We start from the raw sequence: 19,801 nt of genomic DNA on the forward strand, positions 1-19,801 counted from the left end.
AAATAAGTCGTTGGCTATTCTCGTCATTTGGTAATATATTTGTGAGAGCGGATTTGTTCAATAATGATCGTGAATTGCTCTCGTAAACTATCTATTTGTGAAGGTATGGTTGCAAAATCTCTTTTAACAACAAAAACAAATATAACAGCTTTCGAGGGCCATATGCTCTCACTAATAACCTTTTGAGACTATATTTGAATTTTTGTGAGGGCATTTTATCCTCGCTCGTAGACTTTTTTTTTGTAGTGAAGACACCAACTTGAGAAAGATGTTGGTTGCAAAGTTCTTCAACTCATCCATATGATGAAGATCAAGAAGCTCATTGGTTATAAAATCTTACAGCGTACCAACGCAACAGCTTTTTCAAGAGAAAGACGAACCAGGACAAATTGTCTCCAGTCACAATTTGAGTGAATAATCACTTTGCATCAAGTTGCATCACATTTGACGGCCCTTAAAATAATTTTTATATATGTTTAGTGTTGTGAGAAAAGAAACCCTACACAAATAGCTAGGATGTGTGTGAAAAACAGATCTAGAAATTTGAATTTCGTAATTCTTAATAAATACAACTGTCGAGTTATTTATCGAGCTTCACATATTAAATCTCGATAGATACATCTATCGAGCTATCTGTCGAGTTTTAATGAACAACACACCTTTACTTGATTTTTGGACAGATTTGCATAGCTTTAATACTTGAATTTGAAATCTTGTTCCTTGAAATATTAAACATATCATAGATCTACCTAATTACAAGTAAAACATGTTTGTCAAAGGATTTAGCCAATTCTATATGACATATGTTCAAACAAGTTCTACATATGTTTGTATTAACAATTACCCTTTGGTCAATCAATCCTACTCACTAGTCTTATCTACTCTTCTGCTTGGCTCTTATTATACATGCCCCCACCCCCCGCCCCCCCCCCCCCCCCTCCCTGCCTGTACTATCTCTTTCTTTTTCATTTTTAACTTCTGGCTGTACTATATATATTATATATACATGCAGTGTAGCTCATTCAAAGCACCATAGGAGCTAGAAAGAGTGAGAGAGATGGCAAAAGATGATAATCTTCCTCTGTTTGAAACAAAGTCAGCAAAGGGACGAATCCTTTTCCAAATCTGTTCACTTTTAATTTTCGTGGGAACATGCTTCATCTTCGCATATAGACTGAGCCACATACAAGCAAAAGGAGAACCAGGAAGATGGGCATGGATGGGATTGTTTTTCTCAGAGCTTTGGTTTTGTTTTTATTGGTTTGTCACTACGGTTGTCCGATGGAACCCCATCTATCGTAACACTTTCAAAGATCGCCTCTCTCACAGGTTTATCTTTCTGTTTCACAAGCCTAGCTAGCTAGCTTAGATATATTGCATGCAAACTTGATTTTCTATGTATGCGTTTGTCTATTACATGCTTTTCTTGCTGACTGTGATTGTATATATAATAAACAGATATGAAAAGGCTTTGCCGGGCATAGATATATTTGTTTGCACAGCAGACCCTGTGATAGAACCACCAGTTATGGTGATAAACACAGTGCTATCAGTGATGGCTTATGACTATCCACCTGAGAAGCTAAGCGTTTATCTATCAGATGACGGTGGTTCAGATTTGACGTTCTATGCCATGCTGGAGGCCTCACGTTTCTCAAAGATTTGGCTACCATTTTGCAAGAAGTTCAAAGTGGAACCAAGATCGCCGGAGGTTTATTTCCGCACAGCTGTCGAGCCACTTGGGGAGTCTGTGTTGGCCAAGGAGTGGTCAACTGTCAAGGTAAATCTGTCGCTCTCATTCTCTCCTAATTAATTTGCAGAACACCATCCATTGTTGGATGGAATAAGACGGCCCTTCTCATAACTGTTTTTTATTTTTAAAAATAATTTTTTTATTTTTGAGACTAAAAATTTTGTTTGGCAATTCAAAATAAACAGAAAACAAAAATTTTTCTTAAAATTCAATTAATGAAAGAAACTGAAAACTTGCAAAAGACTATTTTCAATTTCTAATGTTCAAAAGTCAATAAAAATACACATTTAATTTAATAAATCTATCTCATTTAATGAGTTAACATTAGAGTTTAAATTCTAATAACAACATATTTCAGTATTTTCTATTTTTTTCTTCAAAAAGTTATCTTTTTAATTTCATGGACTAACCAAACATGTTTTTAATTTCAAAAATACAAGAAAATTGGTTTTTCTTTATATTTCCTAAAACAAGTTTTTGAAAATAGAAAACAAAAATTGTTACCAAACACAATCTAATGTTTTATTATTTCTTAGATCACAAATATATATATATATATATATATAATGAGAAATACTTCTTTTTTACAATGTAAATTTATATTGTAGAGACAAAAAAAAGTAGCAAATGTTGTATACCTTTGCAAAAATTGTACAATATTTACCACTTTTTGCAAAGGTGTATAAAATTTGTCACCTTTTGTGTATTGACAATGTAAATTTACATTAAAAGTGCAATGTAAATATATATATAAAGGTCCTACATTTAAATACTTTAATACTTGTTTAGAGTTTTGCAATTTAGCTGATAGTTATCTTTCTTTAAAAAAAAAAAAAAAAAAAAAAAAACTGATATTTATCTTTTACTATTTTCAACGAAAACATCCATAGCCTAAATTCATTCACCTTAACTTAAAAATAAAAAAATAAAACCTTACTAGCTAGGCCGACATGACCAAGAAGAATTAAAGTGAATAACTGTCAAAAAAAAAAAAAAAAAAAAAACTGTAGTGAAATTTATTACTTGTAGACGGGTGAAATACCATGCATAGAAGCAAGGATATACAACTAGAGCAATACGCTGTAAATACTTGTAGGTTGTGTTTAGTACTTGGATTTAGATTTCAAATTAATAGATTTCAAATCAAGGGATTTCAAATTAATAGATTTCAAATCAAGGGATTTCAAATTCATTGATTTTAGGAGTTATTTCAAATCGAAAAATTTTAAAAGTTTAAAATTCTTTATGGATTTATCAAATCCAAATCCTTGACCTATTTTGAACTTTCCAAACAAATTATTTAGATTTTAATCACCCAAATTCAAATCCAAATGCTCAAATAATGTCATCTAAACACATTAGTAAATAAGTTTGTTGCTAGTCTCCCAGGTATGCAACACTCTTTCTTCTTTTAACTCAATTTTAATTTTATAAGTATTATGCTCTCTTTATCTAAAGAAGTTATCTTATGTGAATCTAACATGTGGGCTCCACAAACCTATTTCACATGAGTCTATGGAACCCACATGTCAGCCTCACATGAGTATTATACATCAGTTATATACAATATTTTTTTCTCTTAATTAATGATGGTTTGGATTGGTGAGGAGTGTAGACAAACATTGGGAGAAAAGTATTATTGTAGGGTACATGGAGTTTAATATTATTTTTTGCGCTATAATTTGGCATCTGATTATTGATTCCAGTGATTGAGATAGAAAATGCCCCATTAGCTCCACCAAAATCAAACTTTGCGTATTTTATCCATGGATAAGCACAGCCACACACACACGCGTACAAAAGCTGTCTTCCGTGGTCAAAAATCTGATCATTTCATCTCATTTTCTATCTATATTCTTTGTCCTTTTTGGGAAAAAAAAAAGTTACAAAAACAGTGTCACTAGTCAACAAGAAACGTCGGTCAAAAAAATGTTAACAAGAAACGACATCATTCAATGCACCCTCCAAAATTAACACTGTCCAAGTCCTCAGGTCAGTTGTCAGTGTGCATTGATTTTTTGGAGTTGGCCTTCGCAACTTGCCTGTCCTGAAACGAATCAAATAGAAATAGGAAAATTCCACTAACAAGGATTGGGCTAATACAAAGCACCGAATGAAGTCTAAAATATTTCAAAATTGATCTTTTTTTTTGTTCCAAAAGTCAACTTAGCCCTCAAAAGAGTTAAAGAAAAATGTTAACTGACTTAATAGTATATAGGGAATTAAGTTGGACTAATACTTTTACCTTATAAAATGGATATCTCTTGCAATATGTGAGTACATTTCAAGTTCATATAAAATAGAATTCATGTACGATATTTATTCATTATATTATATTTGATAATTAGTAATATCACATGTCATTAAAAAGAAGAAATATGAATTTTTTTTTATTAATACAATTCATTTATGAACATTTTTTTGAATGAATTTACAAATATTTAATTACTTTGACTAACTTATTTGCAAAACATTTTCTATATTTTACTTTTTTGCTTTTCTATTTTTTTTTTCAGTTGTTAAAATTATTAAATTTGAACATGTGTCATATTTCAAATAAATTGTTTTTTTGATATCAATCTTAAATAATAACCATATACTTTCCAAGAATAACCTAAATTTATATCCCCCTCCCCACTTTTTGTGTGAAAAAGAAAACATATAAATTATCTTTTATATTAATATTTAGTAGAATGCTCATGTATCTCCAAAAACACATAACTAAAAAAATATTAATATTAAAGAAAACACTATTATTTTTTTGTTGATATGGAAGGAAAAATTTAGAGTATCTCTTATTTTCTTGCTAAGTAGTTGTCCAAAATTTTTTATACTTAAAAATATAAAACTAAAGAAATAAAATTATTTATCTTTGAATACAAATAAATAATAAAGATTAAATATTTTATTAAACCATTTCTTAGTTAAAAGGTTAATAAATTAATTCATTAAAACCTTTACTTAATGAAAGAGGTTAAATGGATAATACCTATATCCCTTTCAAAGAAGATTATATATGGAATTAATCAAAAAATGAGGTGGAATGTCAAATGAGAGAATTAAATATATATATATATATATATATATATATATGTCACTTTTGACGTTCTTACTTATATATATATATTGACACACAATTGTAAATCCATCTCAAAACATATGAAAGAATCCCAAAAATGAAGTCATTTATCTACTTTACTTAATTTCCATAATATCCCTCAATTATAACCCACCATTATAAACCCATCAAAACGCTTCTAGCTAGGAAGGTTGTAATAATTATCTTGTATCTTTTTGATACGTGACATTTGCAAAGTCGTCTATTTATTTTGTATCTATTTTACGATTAGGTTGGAAATTAGTAGACAATTTTTTTTTTTCGAAACATTGACAAATATCTCTTAATTTTCCCCTTTACTTTATTTTTCAATTGACATTTGGTAAAAAAAATTTTAAAAATCATGTTTCATGTATGTAGATGTTATATGAAGACATGAAGAAACGGATTGAAAACACCACAAAACTAGGTCAAATATCCGAAGAAATAAGCAAAGAACACAAGGGATTCAATGAGTGGATATTGGTTGCAAGCAGACATGATCATCAAACAATTCTTCAAGTACATACCATATATTCTCTTTTCTCATGAGCTGAATATACTTAATTGAATAATTAAATTTTATTCGATTTCATGGCTTAGTTAATTAATAATAACTAATTTATAGATACTTATTGATGGGAGAGATTCTGAGGCTGTGGACATTCAAGGACAACCTTTGCCTACTTTGGTATACTTGGCACGTGAAAAGAGAACCCAATACCACCACCATTTTAAGGCAGGAGCCATGAATGCATTGGTAAGCCATACATCATATCCACATGCAAAATGCTTCTCCAAACTAGTTCTATTTTTTGTAGTCTCAACACTCAATAGTCATAAAATCCATATGTTAAAAGTTTGTAAGTATTTTGTACTCATAATTATTTTTCATAATCAAACATATTAGATAAGGGTGTCATCGAGGATAAGCAATAGTCCAATAATTCTTAACGTGGATTGCGATATGTATTCAAACAATTCAAAGTCAATGAGAGATGCTTTATGCTTTTTTATGGATGAAGAAAAGGGAAATGAAGTTGGTTTCGTACAGTTTCCACAATCATTTGAGAACCTAACAAAAAATGATCTTTATAGTAGCTCCTTGAATGTAGCAAGGCAGGTAAGCATCGAAAAATTACTTAGACCAATTCCAATATGTTCAATTGAAAATGTGTTAGAGAAGACATTTTAACAAAATTTATACCCATGGTATACATTGAAATAAAGATGGAGATGCCAGGATTTGATGGGAATGGTGGGCCTTGCTATATTGGTACTGGGTGCTTCCACAGAAGGGAGACTCTTTCTGGGAAAAAGTACAACAAGAATTTTAAGGAAGATTGGAAGAGATGGAGCAATAGAAGTGTAGAGGAGAGTACAAGGGTACTAGAAGAGACAAGCAAAGTCCTTGCAAGTTGTAACTATGAAGAGAACACTCAGTGGGGAAAAGAGGTTTTTGTGTGTACAATTCATTTGAACCTCTTATATTCTTATTTGTGATGTGTGTACAATTCATTTGAACCTCCTATACATTTATTTGCAGATAGGTGTGAAGTATGACAGTGCAGTGGAAGATGTATTAACAGGATTAGCCATACAATGTCGAGGTTGGAGATCCATATATTTCAATCCAGAAAGGAAAGGCTTTCTTGGAGTTGCTCCCATAACACTACTACAGTCACTTGTACAATACAGGAGATGGGCTTACGGTGATTTTCAAATATTTGCCTCTAGGCATTGTCCCTTTGTGCTTGGATATAAAAAGATTCCCTTAAAACTTCAACTTTCGTATTGTATCTATCTTCTATGGGCTCCAACTAGCTTGACTACATTGTACTATGTTATTGTGCCATCTCTATGCTTGCTTAAAGGCATATCCTTGTTTCCACAGGTAAGAGACTTTTATTTTTTAAATTGAATTTGTGTATTATTGTTGCTAAACTATCTTCTAAGAATAGAATCATCTTGCACAAACAGATTTCAAATCCATGGGTTCTCCCATTTGTATTTGTCATCATTCTCCACCGTGCATACAGCCTTGGAGAATGTATTTGGTTTGGGGGCACATTCAAGGGTTGCTGGAATGATCAAAGGATGTGGCTATATAGAAGAACAACTTCCTACTTCTTTGGCTTGTTGGACTATATCCTAAAACAACTGGGGTTTACAAAGTCGACCTTCGTTATCACAACAAAGGTGGCTGATGATGATGTGTCACAGAGATATGACCAAGAGGTCATGGAGTTCGGTACTTCGTCTCCAATGTTTACCATTTTAGCAACACTTGCATTGCTAAATGCCTTTTGTTTCTTCGGAGGACTAAAGAGGATGATTGCCGATTTGGAAACTATGGTTTGGGAGCAATTTGCATTACAGATACTTCTATGTGGTCTGTTAGTTTTTATCAACCTTCCTGTTTACCAAGGACTTTTCTTCAAGAAAGACGTTGCTAGCTTGCCCACCTCAGTTTCATACCAATCAACTATCTTTGCTCTATTGGCTTGTGCAATAGCCCTATATTAATTTCTATGTTTGTGCCTCACAAAACTTCTTCTGGCTAAGATATACTCTGATGGAACCATATCTTGTCAAAAGAATTTATCAGGATTTGATTTTTATCTTTGTTGTTCTTCTTCTATTTTTTTTTTTTTTTTTTTTTTTTTTTTTTTTTTTTGTCTTCATTACTCAAATTTATTAATATTTAGAAGTTGAAAGTTGATATTTATTATTGTTACGTTTTTGTTGAACTACATCATTGTAGCAATGCAGTCCATTTTTATACACTTATGAATGAAACATAACTAGTTTAGATTGGGAGTGCATATTCTAAATTTGAATTTATTAAAAAAAATACGTAGACTTCAATCTTGCGGCATTAAAAATTCAACACGAAGAACAAAATGCTGAATTTGGCTAGAGTTGGAAGTCTTGCTAGCTTTAGGGTGTGTTTGTTTGGAGGGATTTTAGGGAAAATGAAAAATTGATGAGAGAAAAGTGGAGAGAATATTTTTATATTGGGAGAGATGGAGGAAAAAAACAAAAAAAAGTGGTGGGGCTGAGTGTTTTCTCTCAAGCTCACCCAAATGTCTTCTCCCCAAAATGGGGAGAAAACTAAGAGGAAAACTCTGTGTATAGAGAAGCCAAAAATGCCCACTAAGAGGAAAACTCTGTGTATAGAGAAGCCGAAAATGCCCACATGCAGGTGCACATGAGTTTTGTTTCTTTGCCAGTTTGACTTTTTTTTTTTCTCCTTCGGATCTCTACCAAACAAACCCAGTGACACCATATATAAATAAATACCACACTATCTCTGAAAAACTCCAGCTACTATTAGAAAAGTTACAAATTGCATAGCATCCATTAGAAAACAATGAGATCAATTGCATAGCATCCATCCAGGTATGTCTTTTTCTTTTCTTTTCTTTTTTTGAAGTTTTTCTTGCTATATCCCTCTCAGATATCCCTTTAGTGCTTGAAATGAGACTAAAAAAAAAGAAGTTCGGAGTATTTTATATCTGTTACAGTTGTATTTGGTGTTATGAATGCTTACAATGTGGTGTGTTAATAACATTGTCAATACAATGGTTGAGCTACTAGAACAAAACATATAGATTTTGCTGACTTGGATGCAGGCAAAAATGGGCTTGGGGAGGGTATCGTTGTCACTCTTTGGGGTAAGCCGTGGGTCAATGCTGAACTTCCTATGTCCCGAGCCACTGGTGATGTGTACCAAAAGAGGTGAAGCTGTGATTTACTTTTAATGTTTGATTTTCTCCTTATGGATCGTTTGATGCCTTATTTTTTCCATATGGATTATCTGATGCCTTATTTTCTCCAATTCTGTCAATTTTTTCCCAGACTGTTAAGTACTTCAACAATGAAGCTTTTGAAGCTGATCAATATGATGAGTACTTAAAAGAGTAAGTTATCTTAGTGGTATGGTAGTTATTACATTGACGCGTAATTATCAATTCAGGTGTATTGGTTTTAAAGGGTTATAGCCCACCTGGTTTTGGGATAGTTAGGAATCAAGAGGCTTAGTTGCTCTGCTGCCTCATGGAGAAAACCTTTATTCCTTCTTTATTGGCTGTATAATGCAGTAAATAATTTGGGCAACCTTCAATCTGATAGGCAATTACCTAACTTGTAGGTTGTCTTTTGTGTGCACAATACCAGCTAATTGGGTGGGCTGGGTTTGGGTTTCGAAAGTGGGAACCTGTGTTTTTGATGGTTTAGAACAAAGTTTGCTCCTGTGAGTTCAGGTTTAAGAAGGGGCTTCCCATCTCAATCTTGGTCTGTTGCCACTCCTACCCTAATTGGGACTTGGAGATCACTCCTCCTTCATGCTTCTAATGGTTTGAAATGATGATTTTATGTGGCCAACCACCAAATCAATTTTAATATGGTTCGGGTGGTTTTGGATTTTCTTTATTATTTATGTTCTTTTTAATCTCTTGCCTTCTCAGTCCCCCCCCCCCCCCCACCTCCCCCTCTTACTTCCTGATAGTATGGCAAAAGTGCAAGTTATATCCTTTCATTTAAGTATTTTCATTACAATTTTACTCTAATTGAATCTTAATGCTGTTCTGTAGTTGTTGGTGATTCATTTGCTCAGGGTATGAAGATGATGCTTTAAAAACACAACGTAGCCTTGCATATTTGAACTTCAGCCAAAATATAATATTTAGCAAGTGCATGATTAATTTTTTCATAGGAGATCAAGATTCATTTCTTCATATGGACTTCATTGTATGACAATTTTTCAATCAAACACCTCAACCATTTAACAAGTGCATGATTAATTAGTTTGTCTATTTCCTTGCAGTTCTTAATGCAAGGGAAAGTTGGTGGCTCTGCATCAGTCTTTGAGAAGTACCACGAGAAGGCAGAATCCTTTTTTTGAGACCCTTTAAACATTGGAGGGTGACTTAGAGGAAAACTAATATAGATCTTGTCATAATTCTAGTTGCTTAAGTTTAAAACAATATTTTTATGTCATGGTTTAATTTCAGGATTTCTTTGTATATTCTATATTTTAAAGTTTGAACTTATAAGAATTTTTATGTTTCGGTGGATTAATTTTTAGTAATCATTATACTATTGTAACATGATAATTAAACAAAAATGATATAAAATAACTTAAAAATAAATAAATAATAAAATATTATCACTGATGACATAAAAATTTGGTCATAAATAACTTTATAGTGACGACAAAGTCCCTCATAATTTATAGAATAGTGATGTCACTTAACCTCTTACAAAAACATTTTAAGTGATAGTTTAATGTCGTCACTATTATTTCTAACTAATTGTGAGGGGTTACAAGCCCTTATAAATAAATTTTAATGATGACACCATTCATCTCTAAAAAGTATGTCATCAATTTGAAATTTGCAAATAATTAATTGCGAGGGTATGAAGGTCCTCACAAATAGTGTTAACGACGACTACTTCCCCTCGCTAAAAATAAGTCGTCGACTATTCTCGTCGCTTGGTAATATATTTGTGAGGGCGGATTTATTTAATAACGATGGTGGATTACCCTCGTAAATTATCTATTTGCAAAGATATGGTCGCAAAATCTCTTTTAACAACAAAAGCAAATACGACAGCTTTCAAGGGCCATATGCCCTCGCTAATAACCTTTTGTGATGATATTTGAATTTTTGTGAGGGCATTTTATCCTCGCTAGTAGACTCTTTTCTTGTAGTGAAGACACCAACTTGAGAAAAATGTTGACTGCAAAGTTCTTCAACTTAACCATATGATGAAGATCAAGAAACTCCTTGGTTATAAAACTCTACGGCGTACAAACGCAGCAGCTTCTTCAAGAGAAAGACGAACTAGGACAAATTGTCTCCAGTCACAATTTGAGTGAATAATCACTTTGCATCAAGTTGCATCACATTTGACGGCCCTTAAAATAATCTTTATATATATTTAAAGTTGTGAGAAAAGAAACCCTACACAAATAACTTGGATGTGCGTGAAAAACATATTTTGAAATTTGAATTTCGTAATTCTTAATAAATACAACTGTCGAGTTATTTGTCGAGTTTCACATATTAAATCTCGATAAATACATCTATCGAGCTATCTGTCGAGTTTTAATAAACAACATACATTTACTTGATTTTTGGACAGATTTGCATAGTTTTAATACTTGAACTTGAATTCTTGTTCCTTGAAATATTAAACATATCATAGATCTACCTAATTACAAGTAAAACACATTTTATCAAAAGATTTAGCCAATTCTATATGACATATATTCAAACAAGTTATACATATGTACGAACAGTTTGTATTAACAATTACCCTTTGGTCCATCAATCCTACTCACTAGTCTTATCTACTCCTGTTTGGCTCCTATTATACATGCCGCCGCCCACCCCCCCCCCCCCTCCTTTTCCTTTTTAACTTTTGCCTGTATTATCTCTTTCTTTTTCTTTTTTAACTTCTGGTTGTACTATGAGGGCGTTTGGATTCAGATGAATCCTGCGTCCACGTTTCCAGAGTTGCATTTTGCTTCTTTTCTTTTCTTTTCTTTTCTTTTTTTTTTTTTTTTTTTTTGGCCCGCATTTGTTGACTTTGGGGGGACAAATTTTACTGTTATGAACAGTAAATATACTGTTCACGTACTGTGTTGACACTGTTCACGCATTAAAAAAATACTAAAAATGGGTTCCACGGTACTATTTACACATTTAAAAATTATTTTGCTACAGTGTTTTCAGTTTTCAGTTTTCAGTTTCAGAAACAATAAACTCAATCCAAACGGACCCTATATATGTACATGCAGTGTAGCTCATTCAAAGCACCATAGGAGCTAGAAAGAGTGAGAGAGATGGCAAAAGATGATAATCTTCCTCTGTTTGAAACAAAGTCAGCAAAGGGACGAATCCTTTTCCAAATCTATTCACTTCTAATTTTCGTGGGAACATGCTTCATCTTCGCATATAGACTGAGCCACATACCAGCAAAAGGAGAACCAAGAAGATGGGCATGGATGGGATTGTTTTTCTCAGAGCTTTGGTTTTGTTTTTATTGGTTTGTCACTACGGTTGTCCGATGGAACCCCATCTATCGTAACACTTTCAAAGATCGCCTCTCTCACAGGTTTATCTTTCTATTTCACAAGCCTAGCTAGCTAGCTTAGATATATTGCATGCAAACTTGATTTTCTATGTATGCGTTTGTCTATTACATGCTTTTCTTGCTGACTGTGATTGTATATATAATAAACAGATATGAAAAGGCTTTGCCGGGCATAGACATATTTGTTTGCACAGCAGATCCTGTGATAGAACCACCAGTTATGGTGATAAACACAGTGCTATCAGTCATGGCTTATGACTATCCACCCGAGAAGCTAAGCGTCTATCTATCAAATGACGGTTGTTCAGATTTGACGTTCTATGCCATGCTGGAGGCCTCACGTTTCTCAAAGATTTGGCTACCATTTTGCTCGAAGTTCAAAGTAGAACCAAGATCGCCGGAGGCTTATTTCCGCACAGCTGTTGAGCCACTTGGGGAGTCTGTCTTGGCCAAGGAGAGGTCAACTGTCAAGGTAAATCTGTCGCTCTCATTCTCTCCTCATTAATTTGCAAAACACCATTCATTGTTGGATGGAATAAGACGACCCTTCTCATAACTGTTTTTTTTTTTTCTTCTTATTTTTAAAAATTTTTTTAAAAAATTTTTAAGACTAAAAAATTTCTTTGGTAATTCAAAATAAACAAAAAACAAAAATTGTTCTCAAAATTCAATTTGTGAAAGAAACTGAAAATATGCAAAAGACTATTTTCAATTTCTAATTTTCAAAAGTCAATGAAAATACGCATTTAATTTAATAAATCTATCTCATTTAATGAGTTAACATTAGAGTTCAAATCCTAGTAACAACATATTTTAGTATTTTCTATTTTTTTCTTCAAAAAGTTATCTTTTTAATTTTAACTAACCAAACATGTTTTTAATTTCAAAAATACAAGAAAATTGGTTTTTCTTTATATTTCCTAAAACAAGTTTTTGAAAATAGAAAACAAAAATTGTTACCAAACACAATCTAATGTTTTATTATTTCTTAGATCACAAATATATCTATACATATATATATATATATATATATATATATGTAAGGCCACGATTTGTAACGACCCATAATAGTGTTGGGTTCGCACGTGAAAAGGCCCAAACAATATCATTTATAGAGCGTGGGTTTGAAAGGTTAGGCCTTAGTCACTAAACGGCGGGTTTTTCATGGTGTTCATACATGATTTAAATCGTGTTTGCCCTGGGAGTCTTTCTCCTGGAAGCGGGTTGGGAGGCTCTGGTTTTTGGCCATTTTTCCCAGCCTCCGCTCTGGATTGCTTACCTTTCCTTTAATACTCGCCTGTGTTCCTTATCCTTCGTCCACGTGTAGGATCGACTTTTTTAAGACTGATACTTGTCCCATCAGCCCACATCCATAGTGGTTAGGGGTGGTTGTAAAAGCTGAAGAGTATGGCTCTGTCAGGTGCAGAGTATTGAATGGCAGTAAGGGCAGCTTTCCCTGGTCGTTATACTTTCCAGCGTATTCTTCTCTATTGACCTAAATATTTTAGATTTTTTCCAAACTGTTCCTATACCGTTTTTGCCCTTCCTTCCAGTGAGACATCGGACACGCCGAGGACTAAATCGTCCTCGGCTGTGTCCCCAGACTATTTTGTACTTGTATTACCGATCCTGGGCCATAACCTTCCTCGACTCGGGCATTAGGCCCCAATGAATAAATGGGCCAGGGCCACAAATTATTGGGCCCCACAATAGCCCCTCAAAATCCTATTGTCCGACCTCTTGGTTGGAGAATTGGATTTTGGTAATGCCAAGCCTTTATTACTGCTCGTTTAACTCGGTCCTTCATTAATGTTGGTGTCTCTTCATCTACCCAGGAAACATACCGGGCTACGAGACATTCCTCTAAATTCATTCGCAATGCGCTCCTGCCGTTTGCTTATCCAAAACGCGCCTTTAATGATTTCCCTTTACGAGACCATTTAAATTCGACGGTTATTGACAGTGTGGGGAAGTGGAACGGGTATATTCTCATTTACAGATTTTCTTGGAAATCTGGATAAATTAAATACCTTCCGTTTTACCCTTCATATAAGAAGAAAAGTAAGAGGTTATTTCTCTTGTACAGAGACCCTTTTAATCCTTCTGAAATCTGAAACACTTAGCCTCCTCCAGGGTTTACTTTATTCGCTAGTCACACCTTAAATTGTGTTACGTTCGAGATAGGAGTAAGTAATGAAAGAACCACACCCTTCCCAAAAATACCATGTTCTTATGAAGCTAAAAATGGCTCGGTCAGGGCAGGGATGACAGAGACTCAAGATCTTACTTACCCTCCTTTCAGCCAAAATCCGAAACAGGGGCTCGTTGCGTCAAACTTTTGGCGCGACTGAGCTGGGGTCACCCATTATCAGTACCAGCCGCTCTCTTATGAGCATAGCTAACATGACACCAGCGTGTTAGGAGTCAGGACTGACGCAGGGACAAAGTATCCCGCTTCTTCCTCTCTTCCTTCACCGGCGCTTCCTTTTGCCTCTCTTTCTTCTTCTTTCCACCACCAGATCCATCCTGGTGCTTTTCCTTCTTCCTCTTCTTCTCCTTTCCCACCAAGGAAGGTCCTCCTCTCAATATGGGGGCTACTGGGAGAGAATTTGGAAAGACTTGAGAGCAGAGCTTAAAAAGATTTATGGTAGTTGGTTTGCTTTGTTTTTTATTGTTTTTGTAGCTCGTTTTATATACAGGCTTGTTTAAGCCCTTCATTGTACGCTGTAATACCTCTTTATATTAATAAAAATCATCATTGTTTCATTTCGTATGCTTTACCTCTTCTTTTTGAAATGGTTATGCCATGAATAAACGTACTACCCTATGACTTCTTTTTTTTATTTTTATACTATGAACAATGCTTATGGTCGAGATCCCTGTTAATAAAAAGATCTTGTTCTGTGCTTATTGAAACTATCCAGCATAATAATGCCGATTCGAACAAGTGACACTTAGGGCAGAAATCCTTACTAAGAAGAAAAGAAAAATATGTTATTATACCTTATTAGAGCTATCTGGCATAATGACGCCGACCTGAGAACACAATACTTAGGGCCGAAATCCCTTGCCAAGAAAAAAAAACTCTATCATGGACTTACGAGTGCTGTTCGGCACAACAATACCAACTTGAGCAAATGACACGTAGGGTTAAAACCCTTGCTAAGGAAAAGATATTATTATGAACTTAATAGAGTTGTCTGGCACAATAATGCCGACCTGAGAAAACAAAACTTACCCCAAAATAGCCGAGATGGCAGCTGAATGCTCGGCGCGGTGTAGGAGGTAATCATCCGAAGACATATAACCCAAAAAATGAACAGCCCCTACAGGTTGCTGAGTAATAAGGTGTTTCACTATCTTCCTAATAACTTTCGTGGTTTTAACCTCTTCTGATATTTGATAAGTAGTTGGTTTCCCCATAGGTTTGAGTCCGAGGACCATGCAATACCTTGGTTCTGTCCAAAACTTGATTTTGACAAGTAGTTGGTTTCCCCATAGGTTTGAGTTCGAGGACCATACAATACCTTGGTTCTGTCCAAAACTTGATTTTGATAAGTAGTTGGTTTCCCTATAGGTTTGAGTCCGAGGACCATGCAATACCTTGGTTCTGTCCAAAACTTGATTTTGATAAGTAGTTGGTTTCCCCATAGGTTTAAGTTTGAGGACCATGCAGTACCTTGGTTCTGTCCAAAACTTGATTTTGATAAGTAGTTGGTTTCCCCATAGGTTTGAGTCCGAGGACCATGCAATACCTTGGTTCTGTCCAAAACTTGATTTTGATAGTTGGGGGAATTATCCCCTTGGCTATGGTTTGGGACCTTGGTTAATGGGGATTAGATCCTCGGCCAAGCCCCTAGAACCATCCGTGCTGCTGACGCTTCCAAGCGCAGCCCCTAGTGAAGAAACGTAGCCCCTAGTGAGACTTTACTCTAAAACACTATATCCGGCTACTGAAAATGATGTGAAAGATTATATCAATCCACCACCAGTGCCAAGACACAAGCCTTCCCCACAGACGGCGCCAATTGTAAGGCCACGATTTGTAACGACCTATAATAGTGTTGGGTTCGCACGTGAAAATGCCCAAACAATATCATTTATAGAGCGTGGATTTGAAAGGCTAGACCTTAGTCACCAGACGGCGGGTTTTTCATGATGTTCATACATGATTTAAATCGTGTTCGCCCTGAGAGTCCTTTTCCTGGAGGTGGGCTGGGAGGCTCTGGTTTTTGGCCATTTTTCCCAGCCTCTGCTCTGGATTGCTTACCTTTCCTTTTATACTCGCCTGTGTTCCTTATCCTTCGTCCACGTGTAGGACCGACTTTTTTAAGACTGATACTTGTCCCATCAGCCCACATCCAGAGTGGTTGGGGGTGGTTGTAAAAGCTGAAGAGTATGGCTCTGTCAGGTGCAGAGTATTGAATGGCAGTAAGGGCAGCTTTCCCTGGTCGTTATACTTTCCAGCGTATTCTTCTCTATTGACCTAAATATTTTAGATTTTTTCCAAACTGTTCTTATACTGTTTTTGCCCTTCCTTCCAGTGAGACATCGGACACGCCGAGGACTAAATCGTCCTCAGCTGTATCCCAAGACTATTTTGTACTTGTATTACCGATCCTGGGCCATAACCTTCCTCGGCTCGGGCATTGGGCCCCAATGAATAAATGGGCCAGGGCCACAAATTATTGGGCCCCACAATATATATATATATATATATATGTATATAATGAGAAATACTTCTTTTTTACGATGTAAATTTATATTGTAGAGACAAAAAAAAGTAGTAAATGTTGTATACCTTTGCAAAAATTGTACAATATTTACCACTTTTTGCAAAGGTGTATAAAATTTGTCACCTTTCGTGTATTGACAATGTAAATTTACATTAAAAGTAAAATGTAAATATATATATATATATATATATATAAAGGTCCTACATTTAAATACTTTAATATTTGTTTAGAGTTTTGCAATTTGGCTGATAGTTATCTTTCTTTTCAAAAAAAAAAAAAAAAAAAAACTGATAGTTATCTTTTTACTATTTTCAACGAAAACATCCATAGTCTAAATTCATTCACCTTAACTTAAAAATAAAAAAATAAAACCTTACTAGCTTGGCCGACATGACCAAGAAGAATTAAAGTGAATAACTGTCAAAAAAAGAAAAAGAAAAAAAAAAACTGTAGTGAAATTTATTACTTGTAGACGGGTGAAATACCATGCATAGAAGCAAGGATATGCAACTAGAGCAACACGCTGTAAATACTTATAGGTTGTGTTTGGAACTTGGATTTGGATTTGGATTTGGATTTCAAATTAATAGATTTCAAATCAAGGGATTTCAAATTCATTGATTTTATGAGTTATTTCAAATCGAAGAATTTTAAAAGTTTAAAATTCTTTATGGATTTATCAAATCCAAATCCTTGACCTATTTTGAACTTTCCAAACAAATTATTTAGATTTTAATCACCAAAATCCAAATCCAAATACTCAAATCATATCATCCAAACACATTAGTACATAAGAGCATCCATACCAGCTCGTGGATCCTCATCTAAAATACAAAAAGTGCTCCAATTTACACATTTTCCCCCAAAATTCTTCCACATCAGTTCATGTAAAAATGTCTAAATATACACGATGTCTTGCAAAATGAACAGTAACCGTGCATATATACATGGTTACTGTTCACCGTATAAACAATTTTTTTTACATTATTTTCTCTCCCCTGTCAAATGACTTCTCTTCCCCAACCATTACAACAACCCAGCGCGCCAGAATAACCACCCAACCACCAACCTAGCGCCACCACCAAACACCGCAATCTAGCACAGAGTATTAACCAAACTCAACTGAAAATTAACCCAAAATCAATAGAAAACCCAAAATCAACTGAAAATTAACCCAAACACATCCACAGACAAATCAACATAGAGATACACTTGCTCAAAAGTGAAAAAAAAAAAAAAAAAAAAAAAAAAAAAAAAAAACACAGAGATACACTTGACTAGAACGATCGGAGCTCGTGGGTATGGGTCTTACCTGATTGGAGCTAGGAAGATACAATAACTGATCAGTGCTTGTGGATCGGAGCTGTGGATCGGAGCTATGGATTGGTATAGACCGAGAGGGAGAGTTGATTCAGATTTGGGTATAGAGATGGGTTATGGGTGTAGAGAGCTGTATCAGAAGAGAGAGAGAGAGAGAGAGAGAGAGAGAGAGAGAGAGAGAGAGAGAGAGAGCTTCATCAGAAAAAATGAGAACCAAAAATGGGTTCAGAGAGAGAGCTTTATCAGAAAAGAAAAAATGAGAACGAAAAATGGGTTCCCAAAGAGAGAGAGAGAGCTTTATCAGAAAAGAAATAATGGGTTCCCAGAGATGGGTTCCCAGAGAGAGAGAGAGAGAGAGCTTTATCAGAAAAGAAAAAATGAGAACTAAAAATGGGTTCCCGGAGAGAGAGAGAGAGAGCTTTATCAGAAAAGAGAGAGCTTTATCAGAAAAGAAAGAGAGAGTTGTATAGAAAAAATGAGAACGCGCGTATAATAAAGTGGTTAGTTGAGGAAATAATAAAAAAAATTGAAAAAATTGATTATTTAAATAAAGGAGGTGATAAAATAGATGAACTGATGTGGGTGTTTTGTAAAAGTGAATGTGTAAAATAGAAAAAGTAGGCTTTTAGTGTAAAAATAGATGTGTAAAATACATGGACTGATGTGGTTGCTCTAAATTTGTTGCTGTAGTCTCCTAGGTATACAGCTCTCTTTCTTCTTTTAACTCAATTTTAATTTTATAAGTATTATGCTCTCTTTATCTAAAGAAGTTATCTTATGTGAATCTAACATGTGGGCCCCACAAACCTATTTCACATGTGTCTATGGAGCCCATATGTCAGCCTCACATGAGTATTATACATCGGTTATATACAAGATTTTTTTCTCTTAATTAATGATGGTTTGGATTCGTGAGAGTGTAGGCAAACGTTGGGAGAAAAGTATTACTGTAGGGTACATGGAGTTTAATATTATTTTTTGCGCTATAATTTGGCATCTGATTATTGATTCCAGTGATTGAGATAGAAAATGCCCCATTAGCTCCACCAAAATCAAACTTTGCGTATTTTATCCATGGATAAGCACAGCCACACACACACGCGTACAAAAGCTGTCTTCCGTGGTCAAAAATCTGATCATTTCATCTCATTTTCTATCTATATTCTTTGTCCTTTTTGGGAAAAAAAAAAGTTACAAAAACAGTGTCACTAGTCAACAAGAAACGTCGGTCAAAAAAATGTTAACAAGAAACGACATCATTCAATGCACCCTCCAAAATTAACACAGTCCAAGTCCTCAGGTCAGTTGTCAGTGTGCATTGATTTTTTGGAGTTGGCCTTCGCAACTTGCCTGTCCTGAAACGAATCAAATAGAAATAGGAAAATTCCACTAACAAGGATTGGGCTAATACAAAGCACCGAATGAAGTCTAAAATATTTCAAAATTGATCTTTTTTTTTGGTTCCAAAAGTCAACTTAGCCCTCAAAAGAGTTAAAGAAAAATGTTAACTGACTTAATAGTATATAGGGAATTAAGTTGGACTAATACTTTTACCATTATAAAATGGATATCTCTTGCAATATGTGAGTACATTTCAAGTTCATATAAAATAGAATTCATGTACGATATTTATTCATTATATTATATTTGATAATTAGTAATATCACATGTCATTAAAAAGAAGAAATATGAATTTTTTTTTATTAATACAATTCATTTATGAACATTTTTTTGAATGAATTTACAAATATTTAATTACTTTGACTAACTTATTTGCAAAACATTTTCTAT

At 34.4% G+C, this 19,801-nt stretch overlaps 1 protein-coding gene, 1 long non-coding RNA gene and 1 pseudogene across 3 annotated transcripts; 2 read left to right on the forward strand and 1 right to left on the reverse strand.

Annotated features, from left to right (window-relative positions):
* The first annotated feature begins 994 nt into the window (after window positions 1-994).
* LOC126726864 (cellulose synthase-like protein E6) lies at window positions 995-7,475 on the forward strand. Of its 2 annotated transcripts, none has more exons than XM_050432271.1 (8): window positions 995-1,329; window positions 1,459-1,780; window positions 5,232-5,372; window positions 5,479-5,610; window positions 5,761-5,973; window positions 6,081-6,311; window positions 6,397-6,744; window positions 6,831-7,475. In XM_050432271.1, the coding sequence occupies exons 1-8, from the start codon at window positions 1,058-1,060 to the stop codon at window positions 7,374-7,376; spliced, it is 2,205 nt and encodes a 734-aa protein (XP_050288228.1). In that variant the 5' UTR covers window positions 995-1,057; the 3' UTR covers window positions 7,377-7,475. The 2 variants fall into 2 exon arrangements, with proteins under 2 accessions (XP_050288228.1, XP_050288229.1); XM_050432272.1 differs by having other exon boundaries at window positions 997-1,329; window positions 6,081-6,305.
* A 4,167-nt stretch (window positions 7,476-11,642) lies between these two features.
* The window catches only part of LOC126726870 (cellulose synthase-like protein E6), a 29,913-nt pseudogene continuing 21,754 nt past the window's right edge, over window positions 11,643-19,801 (forward strand).
* LOC126726875 (uncharacterized) lies at window positions 17,421-18,729 on the reverse strand. The gene is made up of 2 exons (XR_007656087.1): window positions 18,003-18,729; window positions 17,421-17,812 (listed from the first exon to the last, which is right to left on the reverse strand). It is a non-coding gene; the product is annotated as an uncharacterized LOC126726875 (long non-coding RNA).

The sequence above is a fragment of the Quercus robur genome, chromosome 5 (genome assembly GCF_932294415.1).
Source record: "Quercus robur chromosome 5, dhQueRobu3.1, whole genome shotgun sequence".
NCBI classification, from domain to species: domain Eukaryota; kingdom Viridiplantae; phylum Streptophyta; class Magnoliopsida; order Fagales; family Fagaceae; genus Quercus; species Quercus robur.

Excerpts from the sequence above, each read along its gene's own strand:
- LOC126726864 (XM_050432271.1), top strand. The coding sequence starts at position 1,058 with ATGGCAAAAGATGATAATCTTCCTCTGTTTGAAACAAAGTCAGCAAAG. Across the intron at positions 1,781-5,231 it reads AGGAGTGGTCAACTGTCAAG|ATGTTATATGAAGACATGAA; the intron begins GTAAATCTGTCG and ends TCATGTATGTAG. Across the intron at positions 5,611-5,760 it reads CAGGAGCCATGAATGCATTG|ATAAGGGTGTCATCGAGGAT; the intron begins GTAAGCCATACA and ends CAAACATATTAG.